This window comes from Tursiops truncatus, chromosome 8 (assembly GCF_011762595.2).
Source record: "Tursiops truncatus isolate mTurTru1 chromosome 8, mTurTru1.mat.Y, whole genome shotgun sequence".
Lineage (NCBI taxonomy): Eukaryota > Metazoa > Chordata > Mammalia > Artiodactyla > Delphinidae > Tursiops > Tursiops truncatus.
This window is the reverse complement of record NC_047041.1, coordinates 31,951,044-31,974,954: the sequence shown is the minus strand read 5'-3', so window position 1 is coordinate 31,974,954 and position 23,911 is coordinate 31,951,044. Positions and strand designations below refer to the sequence as shown.

Here is a 23,911-nt window from a genome sequence, read left to right as displayed (position 1 = left end):
GAGAGTTGTGTTTCTCTTTAAACTAAAGGAGATTCTGGTACCACTCAATGGACTTTAGGAACTGAAGTGAGTTATTCATTTTAGTAAAATTTGTCATCTATATATTCTGTGATGTAAACAGATTTCTAAAAAATAACTGTAAAGAAAAATTGAACAAGGTGAAAAACTGATGTACCTGGAAAAATGACTGAAAGAAATACCTGCTTTTAAATATTATATCATACTCTTTTTAAGTATTTACTGATGATCAAATAACTATCAAATACCAATAGTAGCAGAAAATGTTGAAGATAGCTTAAGTCAAAATGATTTGAAATCACAGCATGACCTATTTTTACTATAATGAGTATAAAACACATTTGGGTTATGGTGGAAAAAGAGAACAAGTAAGGACAAAAAGAATTTCTTAAAGAAAAGAGCAGACTTGAGGAAAGAAAACCAAACTTTAAATAGAAACAAGGACTCTGTCAAGGTGCATATGCCTGCAATTTGATCTCGCTTAATTTTCATGGATGCTTTGGAATTTTTTAATATTTTAAATAATATTTTAAATAAAAGCATCAATATAGCTTGAGCAATCTCCCCCCGTTTAAAAAAATCAATTCTCTATACTGTAAATAATATTTATATATATTAACAAAGGGAAAAATGTAAAATAGATTTTATCATCATGCTTCAAACATTAAATAACAGTAAAATAGATTTTACATATGAAAAAAAATACAGTGTCCTTGACAGTGTCCTTTTAATTTGATTATTTGCCTCAGGGTGGAAAACATGGCCAGGAAAGAAGAAATAGTGAAGGAAATCAGGTTTAATTAGGATTCAATCAAAATTTAAGAAATGTGCAACTCTAAGGACTGCCAAAACTAGTCTGTCAAAACACCAAACACTCTGGAAGGCATTATGCTTTTGAACTCACTGGATATGGGGAGGCACAATTATTCACCTTAGAAGAGATATTATAATTTAACTGATCACAGAGTAATAACAAGGATAATTCAGAACGCCCCCCCACTTTTTCCCCCAACTTGTAATTCAGGTTAAATCTCTGAAGACCCAGGAAATGTGAGTAGAAGCAGAACAGAGACTACATACATAGATGTAGCTTATGTTCTAGTAAGGAGAATTAATTCTTTTTTCAAAGTGAAATCTGTCATTCCTATGAAAAAGGGAAGAAAAGAAAAATCTTAACTTTCTAGAAAAAAATCCATGCTATAAATTTCTAATTCTAGTAAATATAACTATTTTCATTTTACTTTCCTCCTTTATAATTTACTTACAAATATATAAGGCCAACTTTTGGCCTTATATATTTAAGGGAAAAACATTTATAATGACAGATTTTACCCTCAGGAGAAAATGCCAAGTTTCCAGCAGTTCCTATCATCATCAATGGAAGTAATTATGAAGTTCCCACTATGTAAGGCTTTGCACCAGCTTCCTACCATAAGCCACTTAATAACATTCCTATAAGGTTAAAGCACCAAATATATGACTAAGTAATAAGAAGAAGAAAATATGTAGGTAATGGTGATATATGTCTTTGCACCCACATGTTACAAATATTTGAAAATGAGTCATGCCCAGATTTAACAACAGCAAGTGATTCAACTGGCATATCGACATGGCACATAAATAGGTGGTCCAGCAGACATTTCAGCCACATAGCTTTAGAGTTATTTCAGTCTGACTCTAAGAGTTGAAACTTTGACAATTCCAGAAATGTGGCTTCAAAAACATGCAGAATAAGATTGTTGGCAATGCAGGGCAGACAAATCTCTATGCCTGTTAACAGAATGACAGGTCAACATTTTCCAAACTTCTTCGGTCACACTGATGAAAGGCTAGGTCCATCTGAACAAATTAATTTCATCAAATCCTGGGCAGAGTTTGCAAAAAACAAAAAAACCCTAAAAAACAGGCTATCTTTGTTGTCAGGTTACAATGTACTCTGTCCTTAAAACAAATAGTCTTCATTGAAACAAGCATTATAGTAATATTTACACAATTGCCCTTTATTTATATTAAGATTTATCTGGTCATATTCGTTAAAATAAATACAAAACAAAAACTTTCATCTCAAATTTTGCCAGAGGAGAAATAACAAAAGAAAACATGTTCTTTTAGGGTGTTATTTGAGATATCTACTCAATGCATACCTCATCAAAAATGTAAAAATATATGCATAGGTGTAACTAGAGAGAAGACAAATAGGAAATATACTGAGGTTTTCTTTCGCATATTAACAGTGGTAATATTACAGGTGAATTTTCTCTTTCCATTGCTTTCATTATTTCTTATAGCAAATATATGTTATTTTTATAATAGTAAAAACAATAAGATTATTTAAACCCAACTCTGACTTCCCTGAAATTTTTATTTGGGAAATAGAATTTTCTTTGCTTAACTGGCTCTGATATATAAACCAGATACACTTCTAGGAGATAACAGAGGTGCAGGCTTCACAGACATACCTTGCTGCATGGAGCAAACCAGTAAATGAGAGCCAGGAAAGGCAGTCCGATGGCAACGGCGAGGACCACAAGAAACTTGACTGCCGTGGTCTGCTGCCGCAAACCGGAAAGGTTCTCATACCATATGGACAGAAGCTGCTGTTGACAGTTTGGATGAGCTACAAACTAGCAGGGGAGTGACAAAACATTTAACAGCTTGCTTAAAGATTCAGCATAAACTCTTTTCTTGCATTCTAATATTATGTTCTGTTCTTGCCCATGAAAAATATTGTTAGAATTAAAGAACAAATGTAAAATATCTAGCAGGCAGGTATTAAGCAAGATGGCACGGGGTTCTAATATGTATTACATAAATTCAAAGATTCCAACTTTTGCTTTATGACTAATGGGTTTTCTTTCAAAGCACAAACAAATTTTGGAAATTTAATATTGGAAAATGATTCATCAATATTTTACAAAAGGACTTTTATGATTATATGTTTTTTCCATCTAGAAGGAGTGATATAAAGATCCTGCTAGATCAGATGTCTGAATACTTTTTTTTTAAAGTATACGACCTTTTCTGCACTGACCTAAAATGCTAAACTTATTTTATACTAGGCTCCCATTTGCATATGGGTCTTTTTCTGGACTGCCTATTCTATTCTACTGATATTTCTTTTTATTCCTGCACCATAAACTCTTTCAATTAAGAAAACTTTATAATTAAATTTCACTCTTAATTTTTCAGAATTTTTTATTCTTACATATTTATTGCTTACAAATGAACCCTATATATGACAGAGAGCTGCATTATTTAATATACAAAAAGCAACAACTCAAAATAACAATTGGTAAAGAATATTAAAAATTAGACAAAGGACAGGTTATATAAAGGAACTAAAAATGTTTCTTAAGGATGGTTAACCTGGAAGATAATTAAATCAAGATACAATGTTTGTCTTCTCAGAATGGTAGGGTTTAATAATACCCATTATGTAGCACAGGGAGATCGGCTCAGTGCTTTGCGATGACCTAGAGGGGTGGGATAGGGAGGATGGGCGGGAGGCTCAAGAGGGAGGGGATATGGGGACATGTGTATGCATATGGCTGATTCGCTTTGTTGTGCAACAGAAACTAACACAGTATTGTGAAGCAATTATACTCCAATAAAGATCTATTTTAAAAAAATAAAAAAATAATAATACCCATTATGAGTGGAAGAAATAATCCCTCTCACATACTGTTGACATGTGTAAACTGGTGTACATTTTTTGAAGGGAAATTTAGCAAATGTTTTGAAATAACAAAAAAAATAAGGAAAATAATAAACACCCTTAAATAGTAAACTGACTAAATGAACATAACAATATAAATAAACATAACGATATGCAGCCTTTGAAAAGATTAAGTGGATGTTTATTTACTGATATGTGAAGATGTCCAAGGTATAAATTTATGGAGAGAAATATAATATTGATTAACCACTCTCCATTAAGAATTGAGAAGACAGAAAGAGGGCATGTCTATATTGTTTGAAAGCTTACCATAAGTCTGTGTTACTTTTATTAGAAAACCTACCTTTAAAAACTGTTTTTTTTTAAGATATCTTACATAACCTAAGAAAGCAGTCAAGGATAGGGGGCACCACATGAAGACAGAAATAAAAATACTCCACAAATAAAGATGAAGGAGATTCAAATGCTCTAAAGAAGGAATAGAAGGCATTGGTCTGGAATTGGAATATATTAACAAATGGGAAAACCGAGTTGGGTCTTAAATAATGATGTTCCTATCCTATAACAAATGCCTTGTAGTTTGAACACACAAAGTCATTTTTGTATCATTAGTTAAGTAAAAGAAAGTGTCAATCACTGCATAAACAAGTCTAGGTTTTAAAGACTGGCATTAGTGTAGGTTAAATGCCTCACAACCAGGCACTTAGAATTGTTAGAGAACCTACCTAGTGCAATTAATTAGAAAAAACCAGCTCAATCTAATTATGCCAACCCTTCATCCTGATTTAGCACAAATAAAAACTGAAATAATGTAAAAGGGGCTTCAGGCCTGACCTTACTTTTTTTACGTCATATTTAATGGCAAGTTTTAAACGGCTGAGATTTGGACGACCGTGATCTCCACCACTGTGGTGTATTTCAACATCCCCATTCAGAATGGCCTCTACTTCTTCGGTATTTCTGCACAGATCGAGGAGTCCAACAACAAAATCTTTGCACTGCATTGACAGTTTTTTGTAGTCATTCTAGGAAAGACAAAGCAAAGCAAAAAACAATAATGTAGAAGTAGCAAATTTTACTATGTTATGCTGCAGAATTTATCAGTGATTTGATGGTCTGTAGAGGAAAAAAACTCTATTTTTAGGTTTACTATTCTTTTAACATCTTCAATTGCTGTTCTGCTGAGCGATCTCTGAAATATCTTAGCACAATAAAGATTTTCTTTATATTCTGAAAGAGGAAATTTGTCTAAAACATAACCAAAGTTATCAAAAAGTACTGCACTGTGCCAAACTCATCTGCTGATTCAGGAGAAATATAAAGTAAGCAACATTTCCCACGGCATGCTCATACTATTTTGCATACATATATCTCTTATGTTCATAACTTCATCAGCTAGGCACGTAATATATATTTGCTAGACAAAAGCAAACATATATCACTTATCTATTTACTAAATTGTTACCGAGGAATTTTATGTACCAAACACAGGGTCAAAAGACAAGATCTAATATAAAGTCTGCAAATTGAGATTCTTCTTTGGAGAAAAGGAAATTTAATGAAAATGCTTTCACTGTAATTTACTGCTGATGAACTAATGGTATTTTGGGAGGATTTAGAGAGTACAGATCTTATTTAAACACCAAAAACTCATTTTGAACTTACATACACCATGCATTCATATCTTCATTCAGGTCTTTGATATTTCCTTCCTCTTTATTCTCTTACATTGAAATAAGGCCATTTATAACCCAATGTTAATAAAGAAAACCTATTAGCTAGAACTTGTTGCATTCCAAGTGGATCATATCATTTAATCTTCACAGTTGCCTTGATCACTTAGGTTAAATAATATGTTCAAGATCATGCAGTCACCAAGTATCAAAATGAGGCTTTAAACGTAACCCTGTTTTGCTCTAAACCCTTTGCCTGTAAGAATTATGCCACTTTGTCTTTTTGTAGAATGCTTCTCTATTTTGATCTATGAAGAACTGGGAGGCAAGCCAGGGAAATACTAGTCCCATTTTACACATCAAAAAACTAAGGTCCCGGGCTTCCCTGGTGGCGCAGTGGTTGAGAGTCCGCCTGCCCATGCAGGGGACACGGGTTCGTGCCCCGGTCCGGGAAGATCCCACATGTCGCGGAGTGGCTGGGCCCATGATCCATGGCCGCTGAGCCTGCACGTCCGGAGCCTGTGCTCCACAACAGGAGAGGCCACAACAGTGAGAGGCCCACGTACCGAAAAACAAAACAAAACAAAACAAAACAAAACAAAACTAAGGTCCCTTGAGGTCACTGCCTCCATGGCAGAGTTTACTCTTAAAGCCAGCTTTGTAGGTTCAGAATTAGTTGTCTCCTCCATCTTGAAGCCACCATTGTGTTGTAGGATAAAAAGATTCCTTGCAGGGGGAGTTAAGATAGCAGAGGAGTAGGAGGACATGCAGTTCATCTCTCCCCATGATGCATCAGGAATACATCTACAGATGCAACAATTCTCACAGAATACCAGCTGAACACTAGCAGAAGACCTTCAACACCAGAAGGGACTATAAAGATCCCTGAATAACTGGGTAGGATGAAAAAAAGGAGGGAGAAGGAGGAGGAGAGGAAGTGGGATGGGACATGCACCTCGGGGCAAGGGAGCTAAAGCAGAGGAGAGATTCCCGAATTCAGGGAAACCCCCACTCCAACAGGGAAATCAATTGGGACAGAAGGGAAAAGCATTTGAGGCTGTCAGAAGAGGGTGAAGTGGCCGATCTACGGCAGGTGGGACAGAGTGAGAAATATACAGGTGGTCTGTACCACAGCCCTATGTGCCCCAGACTGGGATGTGTGTTCACAGGTGTTCAAGGGGGCTGGGAGCTGGACTGTGGGGATTGGAGAATAGACCTGGAGTGAGAACTGCTGTTGGCTGTGGGGAGACAAACTGAGGGGACGGAAGGGAGGAAATCTGCAGCAGGGAATGCCTATGGAGGAAGACTGGACTGCCATGGAAACAGGGCGCTATTGCAGGGGGAGGAGCCGCTACTGTAACCTCTCTCTCCCCACACACCGGCACCAATAAAAGAAGCCTTCTCACGGCTGGCCCTCACATGCCTTATGCTGAGCACCAGAAAAGGCCCTCACTTGGGCCATATCTCTTGTGCCCATGGCCACCAGCTTCCCTGTGCATTTGGTGCCACCAGGGGTCCTGTGATCCAAGCAGCCATACCACCTCTGCACCCCGTCCTCACAGGGGAAGACCCAAGAGCTCCAAGGCAGCCTCAGGACCAGACTCCTGTGGGTGGACCACAGGAGAGAGGTGGGGATAAAACCAAAGCTGAACCTCAGGAACAGGGTGACTAAGGAAGAAGATCAAAAATCTTTCCATCAGCTGTTCAAGCTGCAGATTAAATCCCCGTGATCAGCTAGGTAGACCCTGTGTCTATGGAATATCTGAGTAGACTATGAGTGTTCCCACAAATGAAAACAGTCTAGCTCTGGCAGCTGTGGACTTTGGGGGCAAGCACACACAGGAATTGGGCCCAATCAGAGTCTGAGTGGTTCCCACAGGGCCCCCAGCAAGTCCAGAGACCAGCCCAGAGGCAGAGGAGGGCCTCTTGGAGAGGCAGAAGTGGGCTGTGTCTCACTGCATATGCAAGGACACTTACAGTGGAGACCCCAGGGAAACATAATTATTACTAAGAATTTTATCATGTTTTCATTCATTCTGTTGTTGGTTCTGGCTTTTTTGTTTGGTTCTTTTTCTTTCTTTTTTTGTTTGTTTGTTATTATTGTTTTAGTTTTATTTTTTTTAATTTAGTCTTTTGGGATCTTCATGTTTTATAACTTTCTTAAATATATATTTCTATTTTTACTTTGCTTTCCTGTTGTTCTGTGTTCTTTTCCCTTATTTTTATTCCTCTTCTTTTTCCTTAATATATTATTTATTTTAAAAATATTTCCATTTCTACTTTGCTTTTCTGTTGTCTTGTGTTTTTTCCCTTTTATTTTATTATTATTTTTTTAATCCTTTTTATCGGTTCTGTTTCCTTACTTTATTCTTCAGTTGGCACACTGCTTTGGTTTTGTGGTTTTGTTAGTTTTGATCCTAATTGTTTGATTTCACCTTTGAGTTCCTCTATTTGTCTGGTTGTTCTTTGTTTTTTGTTTTATTTGGTTCTATTTTTATTTCTTTTGTATGTGTGTGTGTTTCCTTGCTGTTTTTGTTTGATTTTACTTTTTACCATTTGTCTGGGGTTTTGTTAGTCTTTCTTTTTTTAAATCCCCTTTATTGTGGGAATGAGTGACTTGCGGAGTCTTGGTTCCTCGACTGGAAGTTGGGTCTGAGGCTTTGGGGTGGGAGCAGTGACTCCAGGAAGCTGGACCACTAGAGAATTCCTGGCCCCAGGGAAGATTAATTGCCAAGAGCTCTCACGGAGGCCTCTATCTGAATCCAAGACCTTGTTCCACCCAAATGCCAGCAGTTCCCAGAGCTGTATGCTTCACACAAAACAACAAAAAAGACAGGAACACAAACCCACCCATCAGCACACAGACTACCTAAAGTCATACTAAAGTCACAGACACCCCAAAACACACCACCTGACATAGCCCTGCTCAGCAGAGGGAAGGACTCAGCTCCACCCACCAGAACACAGGTACCAGTCCCTCCCATCAGGAAGCCTACACAAGCCACTGGACCAACCTCTCCACTGCGGGAAGAGAAAAGCAGGAAGAGGAACTATGAACCTGAAGCCTAGGGAAAGGAGACCTCAAATACTGTAAATCAGACAAAATGAGAAGACAGAGAAATATCTTGCAGGCAAAGGAGCAAGATAAAAACCCACAAGATCAAAAAAATGAAGAAGAAATCGGCAAACTACCTGAAAAAGAACTCAGAGTAATGATAGTAAAGATGATCTTGGAAATAGAATAGAGAAAATACAAGAAATGTTTAACAAGGACCTAGAAGAACTAAAGAGCAAACAAACAGTAATGAACAACACAATAGCTAAAATTAAAAATACTCTAGAAGGAATCAATAGCATAACTGAGGCAGGAGAACGGATAAATGAGCTGTAAGATAGAATGGTGGAAATAACTGCCGCAGAGCAGAATAAAGAAATGGAATGAAAAGAATGGAGGACAGTCTCAGAGACTTCTGGGACAACGTTAAGTGAACCAACATTCAAATTATAGGCATCCCAGAAAAAGAGAAAAAGAAAGGGTCTGAGAAAATATTTGAAGAGATTTTAGTTGAAAACTTACCTAACATGGGAAAGGAAATAGTCACTCAAGTTCAGGAAGTGCAGAGAGTCTCATACAGGATAAACCCAAGGAGGAACATGCCAAGACTCATATTGATCAAACTAACAAAAATTAAACACAAAGAAAAAATATTAAAAGCAGCAAGGGAAAAGCAAGAAATAACATACAAGGGAATCCCCATAAGGTTAACAGCTGATCTTTCAGCAGAAACTCTGCAAGCCAGAAGGGAGTGGCAAGATATATTTAAAGTGATGAAGGGGAAAAAACTACAACAAAAATTACTCTACCCAGCAAGGATCTCATTCAGATTTGACACAGAAATCAAGAGCTTCACAGACAAGCAAAAGTTAAGAGAATTCAGCACCACCAAACCAGCTTTACAACAAATGCTAAAAGAACTTCTCTAGGAAGGAAATAAAAGACAAGAAAAAGACCTATAAAAACAAACTCAAAACAATTAAGAAAATGGTAATAGAAACATACATATCAAATATTACCTTAAATGTAAATGGATTAAAGGCTCCAACCAAAAGACACAGACTGGCTGAATGGATACAAAAACAAGACCTGCATATATGCAGTCTACAAGAGACCCACTTCAGATCTAGAGACACATACAGACTGAAAGTGAGGGGATGGAAAAAGATATTCCTTGCAAATGGAAATCAAAAGCAAGTTGGAGTAGCAAGATTCATATCAGAAAAACTGACTCTAAAATAAAGACTATTTTAAGAGACAAGGAAGGACACTACATAATGATCGAGAGATCAATCCAAGAAGAAGATATAACAATTGTAAATATTTATTCATCCAACATAGGAGCACCTCAATACATAAGGGAAATGCTAACAACCATAAAAGGGGAAATCAACAGTAAGACAATAATAGTAGTGGACTTTAACATCCCACTTACACCAACAGACAGATCAACCCAAATGAAAATAAATAAGGAAACACAAGTTTTTTTTATTTTGTTTTTTTTTCTTTTTGCTGTACGCGGGCCTCTCACTGTTGTGGCCTCTCCCGTTGCGGAGCACAGGCTCCAGACGCGCAGGCCCAGCGGCCATGGCTCACGGGCGCAGCCGCTCTGTGGCATGTGGGATCTTCCCGGACTGGGGCACGAACCCATGTCTCCTGCATCAGCAGGCGGACTCTCAACCACTGTGCCACCAGGGAAGCCCAAGGAAACACAAGTTTTAAATGACACATTAAACCCACAGCCAACATCATTCTCAATGGTGAAAAACTGAAACCATTTCCACTAAGATCAGGAACAAGACAAGGGTGCCCACTATCACTGCTATTATTCAACATAGTTTTGGAAGCTTTAGCCACAGCAATCAGAGAAGAAAAAGAAATAAAAGGAATCCAAATCAGAAAAGAAGTAAAACTGTCACTGTTTGCAGATGACATGATACTATACATAGAGAATCCTGAAGATGCTATCAGAAAACTACTAGAGCTAATCAATGAATTTGTTAAAGTAGCAGGATACAAAATTAATGCACAGAAATCTCTTGCATACCTATACACTAACAACAAAAAAATCAGAAAGAGAAATTAAGGAAACACTCCCATTTACCATTGCAGCAACAAAAAAATTAAAATATCTAGGAATGAACCTACCTAAGGAGGCAAAAGACCTGTATGCAGAAAACTATAAGACACTGATGAAAGAAATCAAAGATGATACAAACAGATGGAGAGATATACCATGTTCTTGGATTGGAAGAGTCAACATTGTGAAAATGACTATACTACCCAAAGCAATCAACAAATTCAATACAATCCCTATCAAACTACCAATGGCATTTTTCACAGAACTACAACAAGAAATTTTTAAATTTGTATGGAAACAGAAAAGACCCTGAAGAGCCAAAGCAATCTTGAGAAAGAAAAATGGAGCTGGAGGAATCAGGCTCCCTGACTTCAGACTATACTACAAAGCTACAGTAATCAAGACATTATGGTACTGTCACCAAAACAGAAATATAGATCAATGGAACAGGATAGAAAGCCCATAGATAAACCCATGCACTTATGGTCACCTTACCTTTGACAAAGGAGGCAAGAATAAACAATGGAGAAAAGACAGCCTCTTCAATAAGTGATGCTGGGAAAACTGGACAGCTACATGTAAAAGAATGAAATTAGAACACTTCCTAACACCATACACAAAAATAAACTCAAAATGGATTAAAGACCTAAATGTAAGGCAAGACACTATAAAACTCTTAGAGAAAAACATAGGCATAACACTCTATGACATAAATCACAGCAAGATCCTGTTTGATGCACTTCCTAGAGTAATGGAAATAAAACCAAAAATAAACAAATGGGACCTAATGAAACCTAAAAGCTATTGCACAGCAAAGGAAACCATAAACAAGATGAAAAGACAACCCTCAGAATGCGAGAAAATACTTTCAAATGAAGTAACTGACAAAGGATTAATCTTCAAAATATACAAGCAGCTCATGCAGTTCAATATCAAAAAAACACACAACCCAATCCAAAAATAGGCAGAAAACCTAAATAGACATTTCTCCAAAGAAGACATACAGATGGACAACAAACGCATGAAATGATGCTCAACATCACTAATCATTAGAGAAATGCAAATCAAAACTACAATGAGGTATCACCTCACACCAGTCAGAATGGCCATCATCAAAAAATCTGGAAACAATAAATGCTGGAGAGGGTGTGGAGAAAAGGGAACCCTCTTGCACTGTTGGTGGGAATGTAAATTGATACAGCCACTATGGGAACCGTATGGAGGTTCCTTAAGAAACTAAAAATAGAACTAACATATGACCCAGCAATCCCACTACTGGGCATATACCCTGAGAAAACCATAATTTAAAAAGTGTCATGTACCACAATGTTCACTGCAGCACTATTTACAATAGCCAGGACATGGAAACAACCTAAGTGTCCATTGACAAATGAATGGATAAAGAAGATGTGACACATATATACAACGGAATATTACTCAGCCATAAAAAGAAACAAAATTGAGTTATTTGTAATGAGGTGGGTGGACCTAGAGTCTGTCATACAGAGTGAAGTAAGTCAGAAAAAGAAAAACAAATACCATATGTTAATGCGTATATATGGAATCTTAAAAAAAACGGTACTGATGAAACTAGTGGCAGGGCAGGAATAAAGACACAGACGTAGAGAACAGACTTGAGAACACGGTCAGGGGGAAGGGGAAGCTGGGATGAAGTGAGAGAGTAATATTGACATATATACACTACCAAAAGTAAAATGGACGGTTCGGGGTAAGCTGCTGCTTAGCACAGGGAGATCAGCTCGGTGTTTTGTGACGACCTAGAGTGATGGGATAGGGAGGGTGGTAGGGAGTCTCCAGCAGGAGAGGATATGGGGATATATGTATGTATAGCTGATTTACTTTGTTGTACAGCAGAAACTAACACAACATTGTAAAGCAATTATACTCCAATAAAGATGTTAAAAAAAAAAAAGATTCCTTGCAGGGATCAAGAGAGAAAGATGTTGGAGGAATATAAGAGGCTCTGGATGTGAATCAATAGGTAATATTTGCGGAGCGGCTAAATGGAAAACAGCTTCAACCTGGGTATTTGCAAAGCACCTTCCTGGGCTCCTCCCCGTAAATCATGCCAAGTTTCACTTTGCTAACTGTAGGTTCAAACAGATTCTATAAAAGAAAATTAATAAAACAAATTCTGTCTTAACTGAGAATGGCTCAAACTACTTCTAAACAGGTATCTGGTCAGATAGTATAAATAAGGTCACAAGGAAACAGCTCTACCCCTGTCATGAAATAGTCAATTAAGGTCATGGGGAAGAACTTTGAGGTGTGGAAGCATCAATACATATGCTGTCCATGCCCACTATTCCATATTATAGTGGTTAGGAGCTTGGGCTTTTAAGGTTAGATATACCTGTAATCAAATCCCAGCTCTTCTGTTTTTTAGCCATGTGATCTTAGGTAGCTTCAAATCACTCTATGAGGTAGGTGTTATTATTATTTTCATTTTACAGATGAGAAAACTAAGGTTTAGTGAGAGTAATTGTTAAAGAAATCACACATTGCAAAGCACATAGCAAGCATCTGATAAAACATAATTATTTTATTTATATCATCAAAGGCAAGATCTGAAAACAGGCCATTTCTTGACATTTGTAAGTACCTATGGAGTTTAATGCATCTAGGCTTTCTTGTTTATAGTGCTCAATTCTAGATGTATCTTTAGTCCTTTTGGAGATAAAAATGTAAGACTCAAAACCAGTACTCTCTCGAATTCCAAAAAAGCTCAGGTGAAATTAGATATTTCAAAGGAGGGTATGACCCTTCAAGTGTAGAGTAACATTTTTAGTAGAAACCACATGGACTGAAAAAGTAAAGTACAGGAGCTCTGTGCTGTTTCATATCTTGACTTAAAAAATTGTTTCCAATTCACTGCTAATTCTCAAGACATATTCCAAGCAAAAACAAAACAAAACAAAAACCAACAATTAAAAAATAAAATAAAGAATAAGACTGCTTTTAGAATTGCATGTTTTTTTTACCTTGGGAATCCATTTACAAATATTTTCATATTTTAAGTTTTCTCAAATTGAAATGTAAACTCACTTAAAATGAGATGTTGGCAGTTCATTAGCCAGACACAGCACTGTGATTTTGGTTTTTTGAAAAAGTGAAGCTGACGGTTGATTTAATTCGGCCTTTGGCTCACACACCCACACCATACATTAATAAATTAGAAGTGGGTGCTTGCCTATTAACCTTTGAGTTATAAAGAGATGACTGATAGTGGGTTAATAGAACAGAGTTTAGAGATTAATAGACATGAAATACCCTGTTAAAAGCACCCTGTCAAAGGGTCATCTTAGTTGGATTTTACATAGTAGAAGATATGTTATGGTGTGTAATTTTAATGTCTGGATCTATACATAGAATAACATTTGCTTTATAGAAATCAAGAGAGTGGGGGAAAATGCATGCCTTAATTCTCACTAATCATCCCTGTGGGCTTTGGAGAAGAGCAGACCTGGATTTGAAACTAGGTGCAAACACTTACTAGCTGCATGACTTTGGGCAAATTACTTAATCCCTTAAAGCCTCAAAATTCTCATGTGTAAAACAGGGGTAATGTAAGTACCTACTTCCTAGGGTTACTATGAAGATTATATGAGATAACAAATGCCACTTCCAGGCCCAGGGTTGGGATGAATCAATGGCAATTGTTATTGTTGTTGTTTTCATCATTTCATAAACAATATCCAAGTAGTCTCAGTACCTAGGCACAAAATTGTGCTAAAAAATAATAAAGCCATTATGGGATTCCTGGGGGTAAAAGATATTTCCACATACTGAGGTATGGGTAAGTCATTCTAGCTTATACATGAGTTAACTTGAATTTTATGCCAACTAAAATTGCCTGTTTGTGGCCTGTCAAACATACATTTTACACCTGCTTTAATTATTAAGTAAAGGGCGCATTGACCAGAAGTAAAGAATATCCATGTTAAAAGTAACGATTAAATGCCTCTCTTCCTGGGAGGCCAATGCTGGTTCTCCTTCGATGATAAGACTCCCTTTCCAGGTGCCAAGGCCATACTGACTTGCTGTGTACATGTTAATCTGTTTTGTTTTGTTTTTTCAAACCTTGAAGGAACATATCCCTGACTTGTTTAATGTTCTTTGTTCTGACAAGATATAAAACTGTGCTGAAAACCATGCTTTTTCAGGTCAGTTCCTCAGAGTTATCTGAGAGGCTGTCTTCCAGGATATAGTCCTCAAATAAAACTCTTTTCTATTCCTATTGTAGATTGTTTACGGATTATTTTCATCAACATTGGGTATCACTTGAATGTACTGAAAATAAAATGATTATTCATTCATTCATTCTTTCAACAAATATTCTACAAATGTTCAGCAAGCAATCAGCAACTAGTGCTGTGATAGATACAGCAGTCTTACTAAGATGGGAGTTTGGTAAAATGAGATTATGTTCCTAAAGAGTAAAGAAAGTACAGAGTATCATTATCTATCTAGTGATCGAGTTAACCAGTCCTGCTTCTTGGGACCATAAGTAACTCTTAAGACTTTTCAGAATAATTGTCACTCAATGGCACATTGATCATTGAACCCTGTCACAGCTGATGTGAGGATGATTAACAAGCATTTTTACAGCACCTAATATGTGGGGTTGTGAGGGACAAAAAAGGTAATCAGACACTACTCTAAAGAAAAAGTAAAAAGAGATGAGATACATTTTCAAACAAGAATTGAAGACAGACATTTTCCTAGGTTTGTCAGACGCTATTTGCTTTTATTTTGATCTTTGCCACAGCAGTGGATACTTATTTAACTTAATAGAGTGTTTGATAAACAGGTTTTATCCTTTCCTTCGCATAGAAATTCTCAGGTCCCATTGAAGCCAGGAAGATTGAAGAGCAGCAATGAAGGTAAACAGGTGCTTCAGGGGCTGAGGTCTCTCAGGGTATACACTGTTGCACGTAACTTCCATCCCTAACTGTTGACTTGCCTTAGATCTAAAATTTTGCCAGAATGGATTTTTCCTGCCCATCTATTTAACTGATCGGAAATTCAAAGGCAAGAACAAACAGACTCATACACTTAACTGCATTTGTTCATGTATCTGTCTCTCTTGAATAGAATCAAATATCCTTCAGAACAAAGACTGTATCTTACTCACCTTTGAGTTTCCAGCACAGTGGGTGGCACACAGCAGGTAACCAAAACTTTTGTTGTGTCATATAAAGAAAGGAGCATGACTGGGTATAAAACATACCTGTGTTTGAATTTTTGCTCTGCTACTTAACAACTATGATCTTGAAAGGCTACTTTATTTTCTGGCCTTTTGATAATTTCTCCTAATTATGGAGAACTTAAACGCTGCTATATCATAAAGTTAGAGTGTAAATCACTTAGAATGATTCATGAAGCTCAACAATGGTCCATTTCCTCCTTCCCCTTTGGTCTGGATCCCTGCCCTGTGCTTCTGTAGGCTATTTAGCATGCAAGTGACACCTTTGTCACCCTGCTAAGGTCTGATAACAGTCACACTGCCTTTCTGCTAACAAAAACTGCTTTTCAACTCAGTCAGTTTCTTAGAGGGTATTTCTTTTTCAAAAATGCCAGGAATTTTTGAACATTTTGAACGCCAGAACATAGCAACAGTTTAAAAATGGACACAGCAGAGTGTCTTCCCTTTCCTCAAAGTCAGTGGCAGAGGCATCTGGAGGGCCATGTGCCTGTTTAGATACACACCCCGCAGGAAGACATGAAGGATCTGGAAAAGCTTCAGAAAAGTTACTTATCTAGAATGACAGGGAAGAGGGCAAACTCTGATGTATAGAGGGGGTAATTTTAGGGTAATTAAAGGAAATCCTTTTTATTACCACAAACAACCTAAAATATAAATATATTCAAAAAAGGGTTTAGAGACATAAGTCATAGGTACATATTGATATACTAAAAGGAAGTTCTGAATTTGGGAGAATGAATTTGCTGAAAAAGCACCCCTGGTACTGATCTCCTTGTCTTTATGATAATTCTTAGTCTTGAGTCAAGGAGAAAAACCAGGAGTTATGCTCTGCTTCACCAGGATCAAAAACAGTCAAAATTCTGTGTGTGTTTTTTTAATCGATTTGGTGTTTGTTGCCAAAATTAGGTTTAGCCCCAGTTTTAAGTTTAAGGTGGCTGAGGTCTCTTGCTACCAAAGCAAAAACTTATTTATAAAAATTCAGTACAGGGCTCCCCTGGTGGCGCAATGGTTGAGAATCCGCCTGCCAATGCAGAGGACACGGGTTCAAGCCCTGTCTCGGGAAGATCCCACATGCCGCGGAGCAACTAAGTCCGTGCGCCACAACCACTTGCCTGCACTCTAGAGCCCGTGAGCCACAACTACTGAACCCACGAGCTACAACTACTGAAACCCACACGCCTAGAGCCCGTGCTCTACAAAAGAAGCCTCTGCAATGAGAAGCCCGTGCACCGCAACAAAGAGTAGCCCCTGCTCGCCGCAACTAGAGGAAGCCCGCGCACAGCAACGAAGACCCAACACAGCCAAAAATAAATAAACAAATAAATTTATTAAAAAAAAATTCAGTATAAAAATTAAACTTGAATGGGTGAAAACTTTTAAATCTGGTTTCTCCCTCATTCACTTTGAAGACCTGAAATCCCTCAGACCTATGGGTTTTCTTCTTATTCCTGTGGTTCCATCTAATTGTTAGATTTCTCTGCTGTGCTCTGGTTGTCACCCCCACACGGAGCCAGCTCCAGACCTGATGATACGGGTAATGAGTGCAATTTGTTCGGTTTAGAAGATTCAAGGTGCAAGACTACAATTGCCTGAGGAATTCAGTAGCAACCACTCTGGCCTCTTTTGTTAAAGGACTATGGGTTAATTATGGAAAAGGAGAATTTAGGAGGAGCTTAAAGAAGCTATATATTGGAGTTTACAAAATCTTTGTGAAAGTTCTCATTCTCTAACTCTCATAAAATAGATTAGTTGCCTTCAAACAGAGATATGTTTTTTTGTTTTTGTTGTTTGTTTGTTTTTTTGCGGTACGCAGGCCCCTCACTGTTGTGGCCTCTCCTGTTGCGGAGCACAGGCTCCGGACGCACAGGCTCAGTGGCCATGGCTCACGGGCCCAGCCGCTCTGCGGCATGTGGGATCTTCCCGGACCGGGGCACGAACCCGTGTCGCCTGCATTGGCAGGCGGACTCTCAACCACTGCGCCACCAGGGAAGCCCCAAACAGAGATATGTGAAGACTTTCCAAGCGGCCAGAGAACACTGATAGTTTTAAGGGAATACATTTCCAGATCTTCAACTTTCCTAAAACTGATTTCCTTGAAAATAGATCTTTCACCCCTTTAACAAAATAATTCCCCACTCTCACTCACCCATGTAGCAAACAATGGAGAATTCCCCTTTAATAATTAACCCAAGTACCATAGACCTGAGGGGCTTCCTGTATTTTCCTGCCCTAATACACATTCCTGTTGAAGATGAAGTTTAATGATAGAAATACAACATGCTGGTTCATGTTGGGATGTTCTAAATTTAGATGTATGGTGCAGTGTAGTGATAGGAACAATGATAATTTTTGCTTAATGTACTTTGCCTCTTCATTCTTCAACAACTGTCAAAGAATGCATCCTTCTTGAATAAGAGGATGGCAAAGAAGGTATCAGTAGGAAATACTGAATACAAAAATCACTTCATGTACTTAAATGTGATTCTTTTAAATTATTAATACTCAGCTTTTGGATGTATTATTAGCTTAAAGGAAAGACATCTCAAATGGGCAAGGCAGAAAACGTTAGGAGGATGATTCCTTTTAATGTGATTTGGAATGGTTTCCAGGACTCAAAATTTTCATAGGATATTGGCTAAAACACATGGATAAAACTTTTATGTGATTTTTTTCAGATTCATTGTGGATAATTCAGTAAGGCAGTTATCAAATCACATCAAGAAATAGTTATTCCAACTACAGTCAGCTCTTTTAATTTTATTACATAAAATAATTTATATTTAATTTTATTAATTTATATATCCTATTAACAAAAACTAAAGTAATATGATAGCTGACAAATCAAGTTATTTTAGCAGGCTATAACTTTTTCTTTCACTAAATACATAATAAAAGTATGGACATGATTAATCCCATTAAAAATTCATTTCCAATAAGACCTGTGTCATATATTTAAAATTTACTTTTCAAAATTTGTACATATTTGTTATTTTGAAAAATTATATTCAACTTATGTAGTTTTGATCAAATATACTGCTAATATGTGTTATATAATATATATCATATATATATAATATATATGTAATTGGGTGATCTATAAAGGACTTTACACAATAAAAAGCTATTACATCAGGAATCATATTTGTGGAGGAAATTGGACTGAAAATACAAGCTCAAGGAGCAAAGGAAAGATGTAGCTATTCTGAATGTTAAAAAGGAGGTTGTTTACTTATTTTTAAAATAGGTGATGTTATGCATAAAATCACAGCACTTGGGCTTCCCGGGTGGCGCAGTGGTTGAGAGTCCGCCTGCCGATGCAGGGGACACGGGTTCGTGCCCCAGTCCGGGAAGATCCCACATGCCGCGGAGCGGCTGGGCCCGTGAGCCATGGCCGCTGAGCCTGCGCGTCCGGAGCCTGTGCTCCGCAACGGGAGAGGCCACAGCAGCGAGAGGCCCGCGTACCGCAAAAAAAAAAAAAAAAAAAACAAAATCACAGCACTTAAAGGCCCCTAGATACATCTGAAGAAGCACTAAGAGTTCTATTTTTAAATGTCAATATTTACACTATGCAGAAATTATATCTTTTAAAAATATTTAAACTTAAAAATAAAAATATTTAGATGCCAATTTTAAAATGTGCACATGAGCACAGAATTTTTCAAATGTCTTTCAGGTGAAAAAGAAGCAAAAGAATTTGAAGACCATGAGCAGAAAGGATTGCCTGTGGCCAGTACAATCTCTCAGGTCCCTGTGAGGCATCCCAGGCCTCAGGTGGTCCAGACTCTGCAATCTTTGTTCCCTGAGACTCTAAGGGACTTGACTACTAAAAATACAAATAGAAGGATATGTGCTGGCGTGTTTGCAGCATCAGTGTTTATTTCTTGGTGGCAAAATAGAAATGATTTTTAAACTTTTCTTCATTTTTATATTATTATTTTCTAACATGACCATATACTCTGAACAAAGCAGAGGTTAGGAGCACCCATCCTCTGCGCAGTTGAAAACCTGCATGTAACTCTCCAGTTGACCCTCGGTATCCACAGTTCCACATTCATGGATTCAACCAACCTGGGATTGTGTAGTACTGTAGTCTATATTTAGTGAAAATAATCCACATATAAGTGAACCCGCACTCTTCAAACCCATTTTGTTCAAGGATCAACTGTATCCTTTTAAAGTAAGAAAAGAGAAGTTACTTTTGAAGAGTAGAGCAGCAGACTTAGCAAGAAATCTCACCAGAGACACCAATCTCTTTAGCCCTGTCAGGTCCCATCCTGTTGTAAACTGAGGCTGGGCTGCTGGGAAAAGGTTTAGCATCACAACACCGTGGATGGTGGTGGATGGAGGATGTGTTTTCCCTGAGTTTACACACAAAGGCAATGGCAGCTCATCCTCGTATGAGGCTGTTCTTGCCTCTGTGGACCCAACTAGGCTGGAGAATGAAATATTTGTTTTAGAGTGTTCTGTCTGGTGAGAAAGAAAACCTTGTGCTTTTTTATTTTGTATTTGCCAAAGACTTTTTAAAAAAAGTCAAGAACTGGCCTTTCTCCTTGTGTAATACAAGAACTTTTGGAGTCAAATTTCTAATTAGAAAAACTGCTGATTGTCGAGTTCTAGGATATACTTTTAAAAACATTTTTCTGAACTGCTATCCTCTTTTAACAGTAAACTAATGTAATATTTGCGAAGGATTTTTAAAAGATATTAGGGATAAAATACTATTAAAGAGATATGTGTTTTCAGAGAGATTTGTTTTTTCTTTGCCTTCAAACCTTCACAGAGGCAGGGCATTAAGCAGACAGTAAGCCTGAGTAGAGGCTCTAGGTAGCTGCTAAAGAGAGTGGAACTACACAGAGAAAGTATGAATGGAGGGAAAGTGCCTGATCCATGTACCTTGCACCACCTGAGCAGAAACAATGTGTGGTGAACAAATAAAGGAACGTCCAGATCCTTAAATCCTCTTAATCCTAAAGGGGCTCTTACATTATGCAATGCATTTAGGGACAGTGAAAAATTCACATTCTGGTTAGATGTGATTCTTCTCACCTTTGGCCCACCTGCCCGCCCCCTCACTCTACAAGGTCATGCCTTATATTATAGTTCCTACACACAGGTCTTTCCTCTCCTATTAGATTACAAACTAATTGAGGGCAGGATTACTGACTGAATTGTCTTTGTGTTCGTGCTACATCTCCATCCTCCCTTCTCAACTCTCCCCAGTACAATATTTGGTACAAACATGGGCTCAAAAGATGTAAGCAAGTGAACGAATGAATTAAGAATGTAATATTCTTCTGTGGTCTAGAAAAGTGTGTAAACAAAGATACAATTGCAGAAACAGAGATGTTGAAACCTAAGCAGTGAAATTTCAAAAAAATTAAATACAAATTTTAAAATAATATTAATCAGATTTTGAAGAAACTTCTCTAATTGAAGATTGCATAGCTCTCTGACTCACTGAGTCATGGGAGTAAAGTGAGAAGTAGGAAAGACTGAGACAGGATTGTAAGCGATCATTTGCTTGTCCTGTACCCTCAGCTGCCAGGTAGCTAAAGGAAAAGCAGCATCCTCCACCCTGGGGGCCATTGAAAGGTTCCAGTCACCATTTACCTCCCCCTCCCTGCCTGGATGGATAGGACCCAAGGATAGATGGACACATGACATACCATGCTGGGTTTAACAGTGTTCCTTCAATGACAGAGGCACCAAGAAACTGCAAGAAACAGGAGAGACCCCCAAAGTGTGGAATGTAGAGACATGCTTTCTCATAGCATAGAGAACAGAGAAAATAAAACCAATATTTATCTTTGTGTAATACTGTATTTGATGAATCAGGCCTGATTCCAAGCAGTGTATAGCTGAGTAATGGAGAAAACCTCACCCTAAATAACAGTAATGTACAGCAGAACGTGATGAACACTGTAAGACAGGTCAGATAACCTGTGGAGGGAATTTAAAGGTGTATGTGTGTAGGTGTGTGACCTTAGACTAGGAATCTGAACTTTCACCCTTTCCAGATGTAGCACAAACCATGGGGAAAATGGCAGCATCTGATATGGTATCTCTCCACTTACCTTTTATTCAGAGACTGCTCAAACTTCCCTCGAAGCGACTACTTCTTCCATATCTACAAGCTTTTGTTTTGGATGTTACTTTGGCCTAAAATATCTTCTCCCTCATTCTCTGCCTTCCAAAATGCTACTCATTCTGCCATATACAGCTGAAACACCATTTTACATGTAACTTCCCCGACACCTAATGTGAATTAAATACTGCTTTCTCTGAACCGCTATAGCACACAGCTTATAGCCCTACCTAGTAGTTTCATTTCTCTTTATACCATATTTATGCATGCATGCATCTGTCTCTCAAGTCAAACTACAACTTCCTTTATCATATTCATCTTTCTGACCTCAACAGCAGCTATCACCATGCTCTGAATATAGAAACAGTGTTTTACAGGAGACAGAATCTGGGTTTTAGAGATCAGCATCCATGGATTCTGATCCCAGCTCTGTCATTTTACCAGTTGTGGATCTTGGGCCTTACTTAACCTTTCTATGCCTCCATTTCTGCATCTGAAAAGGAACTAAGATCTTCTCAAGGTTGTGATAAGAATTAGACATAATAAATGCAAAATGTCTAGTGTATAGTAGATCATCTCCAAATGGCAGTGATCACTACTTTTACTCTATATAATAATGATCTTGTTGGCAAAAAAAAACATGTAAAATTGCCTACTGTCTACGATACCTAACAGGGTGTGAGTACCTAGTGGAAGCTTGTAAATATACCTTGACTTCGACTCTTAAAGACCTACCTTGAACTCTTTCTCAATGTTGGCCAGCACTGCCAGCTCATTGCTAAGCTCTAAAGCTGTCATGACTGGATCTTCACTAGACAATGACAGGTAAGCTGGGCTTGCCAGGCCTTTGTAGGCATTAATTCTAGATCTGGAATGGCTGAAGGAGTCATGCTTCTGTTTCTGGTTGCATTCGCTGCACTTGCAGAAATAGTCATGAGGCCGTTCAATCCGAGCACCCTTCCGCAAGAGGGTGTGCACAATTTCATATTCCTGGCAGTGGGCGGCCAGAACGATTGGAGTCACATCATGGGAGAACCGTGTTCCGTCTTCATCATAGGCATAAAAATCATCTTGCTGGAGTTCAGACTGACTGGGGCTGGTTGCTAACCGCTTGCCTTCAGCAAAAGCTGGATGACTGAGAATGGCTTCCACAATCCGAACATAACCTTTACTAATAGCTAAAAGTAAGGCATCCCCAACACGAGACAGATTTTCTTTCTTGAGAAGAAGTTCTGTAATTTCCAGATGTTCATTGGCCACCGCCAGCTGCAGGGCATTCTGGCCCATGTAATCCACACAGTTAACATTGAGTGAGAGGCATTCTTCTAACATCTTCCTTACCACTGGGATGTTGCCATATTCAGCTGCATCTAAAAAGCGTTCCTCCTCAATAGACAGGTTTGTTGAGTGATCATTAAACATGTATGCTGGTCCTCGGTTAGCTAACCTTCTCCCCTTCTCACGGAGAACTGTCTGCCGCCGGTGGGTCAGTCTATTGTCGGTGCCCCGGCTGTAATAAAATAGAAAGATTGTGAACAAATCATATTAAGAGCATCTTAGTGTGTAAAATGACCTACCATTCATCTAATGCAATCCTCAAGTATATTAGATGTTGTCTCATCATCTCTAGACCAGCTATAATACAAATGAAGATGCATTTATTTGTTAATGGATTCCAAGAAGTCCTCTTTTTAGAAAGCCAAGCACTTTGCAGATTTTGACATTTTAATTTGGGGTGGAGATTCTGGCAATTCCCATAGTCTCTCTGTGCCATGCACACAGAGATTAATGTGTGTTTTTCAATCGCAGATATTATAGATATAAGAAAGACCCAAAATGTCACCGTTATGACATAGAGTGTAAAAATATAAAAAATAAGTAGGAAAATAGCAAATCCATTCAAGTCAACATATATTTATTGAGTCCCTCCTATGCCAGGGCCAGGCATTATATAAGGTCTGGAAAAAAGCAATGGTAAAAAAAAAAAAAAAAGAAACCTTTCTGTCCTTAAAAATCTTGTAGTTCAAAGGGAGAAATGGGCAATTAGCACATTACCTTGTTATCAGCTGTTTAATTGTCATGATAAACTTATAGCAG

The 23,911-nt window shown here is 37.9% G+C and overlaps 1 protein-coding gene across 7 annotated transcripts in view; it reads right to left on the bottom strand.

The window, feature by feature from the left end:
* TRPC6 (transient receptor potential cation channel subfamily C member 6) overlaps nucleotides 1-23,911 on the bottom strand; it is a 116,690-nt gene that overhangs the window by 26,406 nt on the left and 66,373 nt on the right. For 6 of the 7 annotated variants that reach the window (XM_073808274.1, XM_033862114.2, XM_033862111.2 and 3 more), the window contains 3 exons: nucleotides 22,550-23,324; nucleotides 4,534-4,719; nucleotides 2,478-2,642 (listed from right to left, as the gene is read on the bottom strand). In XM_073808274.1, the coding sequence (XP_073664375.1) occupies nucleotides 2,478-2,642; nucleotides 4,534-4,719; nucleotides 22,550-23,324 (1,126 nt within the window). The remainder of the gene's footprint in view (nucleotides 1-2,477; nucleotides 2,643-4,533; nucleotides 4,720-22,549; nucleotides 23,325-23,911) is intronic. The other variant, XM_033862112.2, reaches the window with a different exon arrangement.